At 38.8% G+C, this 10,398-nt stretch overlaps 1 protein-coding gene across 1 annotated transcript in view; it reads right to left on the bottom strand.

Moving 5' to 3' along the window:
• Positions 1-3,986: 3,986 nt before the first annotated feature.
• DAB2 (DAB adaptor protein 2) overlaps positions 3,987-10,398 on the bottom strand; it is an 8,493-nt gene continuing 2,081 nt past the window's right edge. The window contains exons 3-11 of the mRNA XM_062513968.1: positions 9,872-9,955; positions 9,611-9,634; positions 9,300-9,347; positions 9,033-9,095; positions 7,587-8,216; positions 6,586-6,739; positions 5,451-5,978; positions 4,927-5,018; positions 3,987-4,049 (exon numbers count right to left, since the gene is read on the bottom strand). Of these exons, the coding sequence (XP_062369952.1) occupies positions 3,987-4,049; positions 4,927-5,018; positions 5,451-5,978; positions 6,586-6,739; positions 7,587-8,216; positions 9,033-9,095; positions 9,300-9,347; positions 9,611-9,634; positions 9,872-9,955 (1,686 nt within the window). The remainder of the gene's footprint in view (positions 4,050-4,926; positions 5,019-5,450; positions 5,979-6,585; positions 6,740-7,586; positions 8,217-9,032; positions 9,096-9,299; positions 9,348-9,610; positions 9,635-9,871; positions 9,956-10,398) is intronic.

Genomic DNA, 10,398 nt, shown 5'->3' with positions numbered 1-10,398 from the left:
CACTTTTCAGAAAATTTCAGTTTTTCCCTGAATGAGGAAATACCGTGAAGCACTTGCAAGGTTAAAAATAAACCAATTTTGTATAACAGTACCTTTCAAATATAGGAAAGACATTATGTATTGAATTAAGAAAATCATTAACTGCTAGTAAAAAAGCTGTCATAACAGTGACTCATGTAAAGAACAGATAGTTCCTAAAGCAGAGCTGTTTACAAGAGCAAGTTCAGAGTATAACTGCTTTGGTATCCTCATTTGGAGTACTGGACGACTAAAGTCCCAAGATGCCTTTTTTATTCCTCCCCAGCCAATACATAACAACACATTATTTTTTGTGGGTTTGAATGGGACTAAAACTCTTTTAGCTTTCAGTCTGTCACAAAAACCCAAACCACAGGCCAGCTCTTTAGAAGAGTGTTCTTTTCAGTAGGAATCACTTATTTATAAGTTGGTGTTAGGCCATTAAGAATTACATACCTGGATACAATCTTAAAATAATGATCCAGGGTAAAGATATTCCAAATTACCATGGGTAACTGAAAAAAACAATAAAAGTACTTTTTTTTTTCTGTTCCCTGCTTTTTGTGGCAGTGTAAAGGAAGTGTGTAAATAAGGCAGGCAAATTTCCCTCCTGCTCAAGCCTTGATTTGGATTATTTCATTTAAAGAAATTTTCATCTGCTGCAGGCTCAGTCCAGCTTGATAAGTCCAGTTACAATAAACTCATTTATTAGACAAGAATGTAAGACACAGACACTTGCCATATTCTATTGTTTCATCAAATCTGCTATCACAGTTCATGGTTCTGTAAGACAGACTCAGAGTAAACAGCTATTCAAAGTTAACTAGCAGACCAGCAAGCATATTTGGACAGCTTGTAGGTCCTTCTCTAAGTGAGCATTCTGATGGCCATTCCAAAATCTGAACAGCAGCAATTTAAATCCTAACTCAAATACTGGCACACATATTCCTTCATATGGTCATTAAGGCAGGCTGTTATCCTTTCAGTTTTAATACTGAATTATATGATGCCATGCAGCCAAGAAAATAGAAGAAACAAAGCCCAAAACAACAAAAAAACCTCCCCTCCCCAACAAACAAAACAAGCCCAAAACACCCAGAAACCAACCCCCCCAAAAATAAACAAACCCCCCCAAAACCCAAACCAAACAAGCCAACAAAGACCCACTGTGACTCTGCAAACTCCCTTAAGACCTGTATTTCAAGTTGGATAATAAACCCCTTGCAATGACTTCTTTTTAACCCCTTATTCATCAAACAATATTAGAAACAAGCAGGATAGTCTAAACCAGCATCTTACTAATGTATTTATAATTTTTGAGCTATCTCTGTTCAAGGAGTTGTATAATTTCTTCTGAACATGAGAACATGTTCTGAGATTTGCCAGCATCAGTTTAGTTCTCTTACAAAGCTGGAGTACACAAGATGAATTACTGAAACTTCTGAGTGCAATGCAATTTAAGTACTCAGCTCCCAAAGATCTGCAGAAAGAAGCACAAAAGCTTCTTTAGCAACAAGCTCAGGCTGAGCAGCCAAAGGGACAAAGTTCTAGAGACAGTTTTTACTAAATCAACTGGAGATTTTATTTTTTAATATGGCAAAGCATTTGTTGGACAGGTCCACTGCAAGAAGTAACAGAAAGACTCTGTCATCAGACAGCTACAGAAGCTGTGAGGAATGATTCTCAGCAGGCTTTGGACTTCTAATGTTAACTAGACCACAAGACTGAGTTACAGAGGACAGAATTAACAACCACACTGATGTTCATTTGGTATGAAGAGTTGCTTCTTTTTAATGTCATTAAGTAACAGATACTACAGTTTTACATAACAGTGTAACATCGATAAGTTTCTATATTTCCAGTTTGAGACAAATACTTAAATTTGTGATTTTATTTTTTTTAATTTTTATTTGCATTACAGAAAGTGCAAGAGAAGTTCGTATAAAAGACTAATTGCATGACTGGCAGAATTGGGTACTAAGGCTGTATTCAAGTCGACTTTCTTAGATCTTCAGTTTAACAATGGCTTAGGCATTGATTTAACAATAATATTTCAAGTTTATACTTAACATCAACAGAAAAACTTCCTGACACATCAGTCATCACCACTGGCCAAGAATGTAGCTGTTACAGGCAGATGCAACAGGTTCAAAAACCTGTTAGTAAAGAGGCTCTTGAGAAAAGACATGTTTTCCAAGAGTTAGACTACTACCTCATTAATGGCACAGAGGTGGTGCACTGTTCACAAGGAACCTAGGCATGGACTGAAGCCATTTTTGTGGTTTTGTTTTCTAGCATGATGGAAACATACCCCATTACACCACGTTACAAATCAGATTCAGCACATCAGGTATTCACTGAGATATAAGCAAGAACCCTACCTGCTTATTTCATTTGTTTGCCAAGCCACCCTAATAGAAAGTAATCCCAGTAGACTTCCCTCCCTGAAAACTGCCATATTAGCACCAAGACAACAGTTAGTGTCCACAACTACCTAAATGTTCTGCAAGAAGTTTTTCAGTTTACAGTATAGGCCTTTAGTACTCAGGGCTTCAGCAGTGCTGTTACAGACCCCGCAGTCCCTTAATGACACATTTATGGCAGAATGATACTTTTACTTTTAGTTAAATATTAGATTACCTTCCTCTACACATAGTTACAGTTTTGTGGCTAAGACACCAAGTAATCTGCCTGGTCACCAATTAGAACTGAGTAGCATCCCCTTAACTTTACAACTGGCTGCTGCTATCTTAACAGGCAACTGACCTAGTTGTTTTAGGTGTGGAGTTTTAACTACTAATTCAACACCCTTAAGCAAAGGCAACACCTCTCCCCTAGGTACATTAAGTTCCTTTATTTTGGGACAGTAAGTGCTATGTGAAGGGAGATGGTACAAGACACATTTCTCAGCACTGCCAACCTCTCTGTAACAGAGTGCAAAGAACTAAAGTAAAGGTAACATCCACCAATTTGAATTTGGGTTTTCAGCGTGAGTCAATATCCCCATTTGCTTTGCCCTGAATTATCATCTTCACAGCATGTTCTTAGAGGGTCCATGCTTCAATCCACCTGGATATATTTCTGATTGCAGACATCATGAAACAACAGCAAGAATAGCAGACAGCAAAGTGAAACATAGAAAAATCACGTTGAGAAGAGGTCCAGTTATTCCATTTGTCCTTTTCTGGTTATGCCTAGTAAAATGGAAAGGAATCAGTGTTAGGATGGTTATGAGTTGTGGCTTTATTGCTTAAACAGAGCCACTGAGAGCAAAACTAAAGCAATAAATACCAACACTTGTCTTCTATCAGAAGCTAGACAATATTTCAGGGAAAGACTGAAAGGTATGGAAGAAGACTTGCTGGATCAGTAGACCATGCCCTTCAGTCAATGGTATGACATTTCAAATGGCATTAGTTTCTAGCAACAAAGGTGCTTGCTGTTTAATCAAAAGGGTTTTTGATTAAAAATCAGAGTAAGAGTCTAATATATTTTTTTCTGTTTTTATTCCAAATTACCAAGAGTCCAAACCTGCAATTATTGAGGTGATTAAACTTCAGAAAGCTGTATGCTGTATACAGGGCACTCTATGCTAACATTCTCCCACAGATATCTGAAGGTACTACAGTCAGCCCCTGAGTTCTGCAGCACATATATAGTCATTAATTTTCCTCAAGGAAATGAAATCTATATCTACTGAGGGCTTGGGATTAAAGTCTGTGAAAGAATAAAGTCTTTATTTCTAAGAAAGTAAATCTAACTAGTCTTAGATAGAATGCAGCTATGTACAGGTGTGATAGAGGTACTCTAGTAGAAGTTCTTCCAAGCACTGTTTGCCATTTTCAGAGCATTACTGTTAAAACACTGTTGTTATCTATCCTATCTAATCTATCCTATCTACCAATCATTTCCTCAATAAATTTCAGAGGATGAAGTAGGTTGGCTTATTAGTGGAAGACTTACCTGATCTATGCAAACGGATTGCCAAATTGATCACCAAAATGACCGGAAGGTGGATTCTGAGATTCCTTCTACAGGAAGAGAGATAAGCTATTAGTGGATTTACAGTTTTCACCAGATTTACACTGTGTGGCTCTATGAGCTATTTCCTGGAAACACCTGGAAAGCATACTTCAGAGCTCCTGCTAAACACATTTACTGTGCTGTTTCAACAAAAGAAGGGGCCTCTAAGCTGTATTAGCTGTTGTGCTAGTCCAAGGCAAGGTGCTTATCAGAAAACCATGTCTGTTACTGAACACTTCTTTGGAGCCAGTGGCATCGTGATGAGATATCTGTTAGTCAAATGGTAAAAGACCAAAGCCAGGACTCTGGAATTGGTCCAGAATTTTCACTGAAGGCTTCAAGTGCTCTGTCCCAAATGGAGTGATCTGGTGAAGCCATTTTCTTTCCCACAGAGTCCTGAACATGGAACCTCCCATTTGTTCAGCTAGAGAGCTGAACAATCCACACTGCTCAGTCTGCTCTAAAGAGGGTTATTTATAACCAAAGTGGAATATTTCTGCAGCTACATTATTTGATACTCTTTTCTGGAGGATCCCAATACTATGGAACTTTGCACCTTGGGAAGCTGGTTGTTAAGCCAAGCCAAATGGAATAATGCTTTGTTAACCTTCTTGCAGCAGATACCCTCTGCTAGATTACATATTAGCCGCAAAGATGCAAAAGGTTTTTATTGTTTGGCCTCTAAAACCAAAACTAAACTACTGCTCAAACATAGGCACCACGGTTATTAAGGAGATAAAAAAGGGTTTTGATGGCATTTTTTTTGTGATGATGATGTTACTTGGAAATTTTGGCGTTTTGGGGTTTTCATTTTTGTTTTTGTTTGTAGTTTGTTTCTGGTTTGTTGGTTTTTTGTTTGTTTTGTTGGGTTATTTTACTACTTACAGATGAAGCACTGAAAGGGTCTGCTTTATCTTGACTTTCAAACAGGCCATCAGCTGGCAGTGCACTTTGTCGAGGAACAGGCTTTGGAGGCTCTAAAAAAGAGACATACTGCTACAACCACTTGACAGATTTAACAGGAATTCAGGTCTGCCTGTTTAGCTACACCACAGCTCATCTAATTAGAAACACAAAATAATAACATGGAAGATGCTTGGAGTGACTTTGAGTCACAATATTAACTTCTGCTTGTCCCTCACTAAGCCTAAATCAGATGAAAATTCTAACGTTGTACAGACTAAGGTTTACCTCGTGCATATTATTTAGGCACTAGGTGTCAGTGTTCTGCCATTGATCAAGTTGATTAATTAGTAGAGACAACCCTTCAACCCTCTATTTCAGTAAACTCCAAAGTATTACCAGTCGTTTTGGCAGACAGCTTGATAACTTCCATTTCATCATGATCTGTACTACCTTTAGAAATGCCTACTTTACTACTAAAGTAAAACTGAAAATTCCAGAAGCACCTGAAAGGTTTTGCTGTTCTCCTCTCCTCGCTGGTACTGCAGGTGGTTTTGTCAGCTGGAAGTCCTTGAACATTTCCTTGACATCCTTCATTTCTTTATCCCCAAGTGGATCCAGAGCAATGAATGCATCGCTCTCTTTTTTGGACAGCTCTTTCTGGAGGGTAGTTCTGGGTGGTGGCTGTGGAGGGCTGGCTGCTGTTGACACGGAGGGCAGTGCTGAGGCTGGCTGAGCTGGTAGTGTTGGAGATGTGAACACATTGCTCTGGAAGGGATTTACAGCACTGGCTGGCTGAACCCAAGAATTGGGTGGAACTTGTGCTGTCTGTGACCACATTCCAGAAGACTGAGTGGCTGTGGCACCAAAAGATGAAGATTGGTTCCAGCCTGGCACTGCTTGAGTACCAAAGGCAAGAGATTGAGTAAATCCTGGAGACTGAGGAGGCATCATAGACCCAGGAAAGACTGATGTAGCCTGAGTGAAGGAAACTGTCTGTGGGGTCCATGGTGATGAAGTTACTGGCAAGCAACCTGGGGGGAGATTGTTGTTACACAGCACTTCAGTCATCTGATGACCACAAACAGGAGTGTATAAATTTCATAAGGGGTATCAGCAAAAGATTTTCTTGTACTGTTTGCAAAAAATCTCTTGGTTTGCACTTCAAATCATTTTGGGGAGAGGGGGTGGGAGAAAGGGTTTAAATTTTTACTTTGCTGCATTTAAGTGCTGCAAAGACAAAATTCAGATTATTTGTAAGGGAAAGAGGAACATACTTCTAGCACAGAAGTGACAGGTGGATTTACCTGTTACCATATACTTACTTTTGTTTAAATTATTATTAAGACACTGTGCAGCAATGTTACCCTGACATCACAAGTTGTGCTTGGCTCACTTGAGCTTTGTGTACCTGCAGCAGGAATCTGCTGTCAAAGTTAAAGCAGATAACTGCATTAATCCTGATTCAGTTGATGATACAGAGTTTAGCTCTCTATTCACAGAACTTAATAGTTTAGGGCAAACAGCATATGGATTTAAGGGGTACAGCACTACAGAAGAAGTAAAGAAAAACTAGAATCCATGTTTTGGTGTTAGTAGATACCTTGGAGTGAAACAAAACCTTTACTTTTGTAAACTAACCTAGACCAGCCAATGGAGATGCTGTGGTAGAACTTGTTTTGAAGAGGTCCAGTGGATTAGTTGGTGGAGTTCCTGCTTGTGACCCTGAGCTCAACCTCTGGTTCTCCATAGATGGCACAAAGAAGTCTGAGCTGAATAAGACATTCGATGCAATCTAGAAAGAAAAAATGTGAGATGCCATTGCAGAACACCTGCTAGCACAATCAGGGTTCCCTAGTTCAGAACTAGAAGACTTTTTTTTCCATTTAAAGCAAAGGAGGGAGTTTTGATGTATCATTTAGAGTATAAGAGTTTCAAACATTATCCTTTTGTTCATGCCTAAAGAGATACATGGCATTAAATAGGCAAAATATGTAATAGTCACAAGTCAACAGCAGAAGAGCAGGACTTAAAATTGATTGATTTTTTGCTGTACTTGAGCTTCCCTCTGCACCCTACCCCTTTAAACACTACTGCTTATTCTCCAGAAATCCCTGTGGTTGTGGCAAGGCCAGTAGGGTTTTGCATAATATAGTAAAAGACAAAAGCTGATCCAGAGCCACCCTGTGCCTAATCAGGCAAGTCATTGAAATTGCCTTCAGTAGGCAAATACTGAGAATCCACATATGTTTTGGTAAGTTGGTACTAGTATATTATTGTTATGAAACCCTTCATTGATGGACATACTGCTATCATAAAAGATTATACAGCTATCATAACAGATTCTGGCATTATATCAAGTGCTAATATGCATAGCAGCATACTTACCAGATCTTTACAGGAGTATGGCAGCATTAAAGAAGAGAGTATAGAATTTAGTGACCATAGCTACTATGAAGCATTCATAGATATTAGAAGGTACTATGGCTGCAGAGAGGTTAGTATGAGCAGGGCAGGCAGAAGTAGATGTGTTGTGAAGCTAGGTAGCCAGTTATAGAGTAATGAGAAAGAAAAGCTTCTTTCACCCAGCTTGTCCAAGTAAACTCATGCATATCACCATAAATTACTTGAACACTGTTCACCTTAACAGATCTCCTTCCTCTTCCTGGCTTGGTACTCTGTGGTGGTGGGTTAATTGTTATAGGCTCATGTGGAATGAATTGGATATTGTTTTCAGAATCCAGCTTTACTCCATTCTGCAGAGATGTTCCTTTGGAAGTACCTTCTACAAACAGGTTTGTTGGGACTTCAAGAAAGCCATTCCGTTCTCTCTCTGATATCACATTGGGAATTCTTGCTGCAGGTGAGGTACTCTCAACTGGCCACTGGCATGTTAGTGCTTCTTGTTTGCCAGTTCTATTAGAAATCTGGTCAAACTGTTTAGCAAAGTAGTCATTATCACCATCTGAAGTACCATTACCCACTGAAGTCAAGGTACTCATACTTTTCTTCTGATCAGATTTTAGAGAATCAAATGAAGGTAGTGCAGATTGGGGTGGCTGTGTGAAAGGATCATCACTGAAAGGGTCTGGATTAGGCGTAGGAAAGAAGCTGAGATTGGTAGAGAAAGAACTCTCAGGCAAGAAGTGTGTCTGCGCCTTTGGTTGTGGAAGAGAAGCTGTGATGCCATTCAAGAAGAGATCCTCTTTTGCAAAGGTTTGTTTGGTCTCAATTTCAGAATTAAAATCCACTAACAGGATCTCTTTAGTTTCCTATTTTTTCAGAGAGAAAAATGAAATTAGTTATATACAGATTTTGCCACACAGTGAAAAAGTTCGAGGAAAATAGCTGCAAAAAAAGAATCCTAGTATCCAATACATTACACCAATAAATATTTGAAATCACACAGGCAAGCACTGCTGCCTATAGTCAAATTTGGTTTCTGAAACCCAGTACTGAAACATCTTTTTTCAGTTCTTATAGGTAAATATCAGATGCTTATTCTTCAATCTAGTGACAGTAGAGTCAGTAAGAGCTAATTACACCTAGGCTTTCACTGGAGTCAAGACCCCTGTTTGAATACTTGTCCTTAGTTTTGACAGGCTGTGAAATCACACTGCCTTGGTATGAATTAGTTGCAGTCTCACCTTCAGAATAACACTGAAGAGCTATTTGCCAATGGAAGGTAACATGCTAATTCTCCACCAAGCATGCAGGAGAAGGGTAAGGCTTGGTCACTGTCTGGGTTGACAGCACCAACTGCATCACACAGATGATGGCTTATAGTGCCAGATTTAAAATGATAGGATTTTTGAGGTCATACTGAGTACCATAAGGTTTATGCACATTTTCTGTGCAATTAGGCCAAACTTTGAGCCAGAGGTACTGGAATGACATTAGTAGAATTAGGTACTAGAATGGCATATAGAGACTAAGCAGATACTTCTATAGCCCTACCCCTCTAGGACAGTGATGATTTCTAGGCAGAAACCTCAGTAAAACCAGGACTAATTACTAGGACTAGATTTGCTGTCAAAAAAAAATAAATAAATAAAAAAGACAAGGCAAGTAATCTAGATGCTACTTACTGTGGGACTGCTCATATCAGGGGGTGTTGACATATCCCCAAACAAGTCCATCTGGTCAACTCCCTTGAAGCCAGAAATATTGAAAGAATTGATATCTGTTAGAGCTCTCACAAGAAAAAAAAAATCAAGCACCATACAGATTTCCTGTAAAATCTGCAGTAAATACTATAAACCCTTATCTATAAATACTGCATTTCCTACACAACATGTAGACAGTCAGTTATGAACACTTTAATGGCATCAACAAAGTTTTAGAATTTAACCTACCAGTTTCATTTTGTCAGCTTGATCAGCAGGCAGATCTTCACCACCCTTCTGTAATAGATGGATAACTGTCATAAATAATTAGAATTTCAAAATTTCCCTTAAGCAAAGTAGCTGTGGGCTTTAAAAGGCAAGCGGAGAAGGGAAGCATGAGAGAGATCACTACTCAGTATTAGCTGCACAGTTCACTTTTACTCTCATTTCAATTTAATTGGGCATCTGACATTGCCTTCATAATGCCATCAGCATAAAGAAAGTCTAAGATGTAGTCAGCAGCATACCTAATCAAGAGAGGCTGAGCAGGAGTGACTTACCTCAGTCTTACTTGCTTCTTCACTCTAAAGAAAAAAAGAAGACTTTTAATACCGAAACATCATGTAGAATATCAAAAATCTCTCACTTTGGAGGAGCTTACCAACCTAGACAGACAGATAGCTGGCATAACTGCTAACCAACATCTTTCAGTGTTCTGGAATTAGGCAGAACTTAGTATCTAGCCCCACAAGTGCCCAAAACTCAGCCAAAATTGAAACAAGCTTTATGCAGTGTCATACAGTTTCTATATTTTTACTCACCTTTTTCTTTTCTTCTTCTTCCTTCTTCTTCATATTATAAATTAGTTGAAAGAGGTCCTTAAGATCAGAAACCAGAGGCTCAGCCTGGAAAAGAATGTAGATTTTAGGCCATATACTACTTTCACCTGGACTTCTGCTGCTGCAATCTGCAACAAGACAAACTTCCTAAATGGTGCAAGATTTAGGTTGAGATAACAGGAAAAACAAGAGTTTAAAGAACTGTTTAGTCTTCATACAAGATCCCGCTTATGCAGAATCCAAGGGGAACAGAACAAAACCAGTGTAGAACTGTTGTTAACTCTACAAAAGTATCTGTACATAAATTTGTGCTAACCTCCTATGTTTTTGCTAAAAAGCTGGTAGCACTACTTAAGTGCTTGACAAGTCTTAGAAGTGCAAAATTTATCCCAGCCTTCTGATAGTATCCTGAGAGGAAGAACATTTTGCAATTGTCTGTTTGCTACCAACTCTATCACTGAACGTGGAGAGAGCTTCTATATATAACACTACTTCTATTTGAAACAGTA

This window comes from Cinclus cinclus, chromosome Z (assembly GCF_963662255.1).
Source record: "Cinclus cinclus chromosome Z, bCinCin1.1, whole genome shotgun sequence".
NCBI classification, from domain to species: Eukaryota; Metazoa; Chordata; class Aves; order Passeriformes; family Cinclidae; genus Cinclus; species Cinclus cinclus.
Note: the sequence above shows the minus strand (reverse complement) of the source record. Positions and strands in the feature narration are given on the sequence as shown.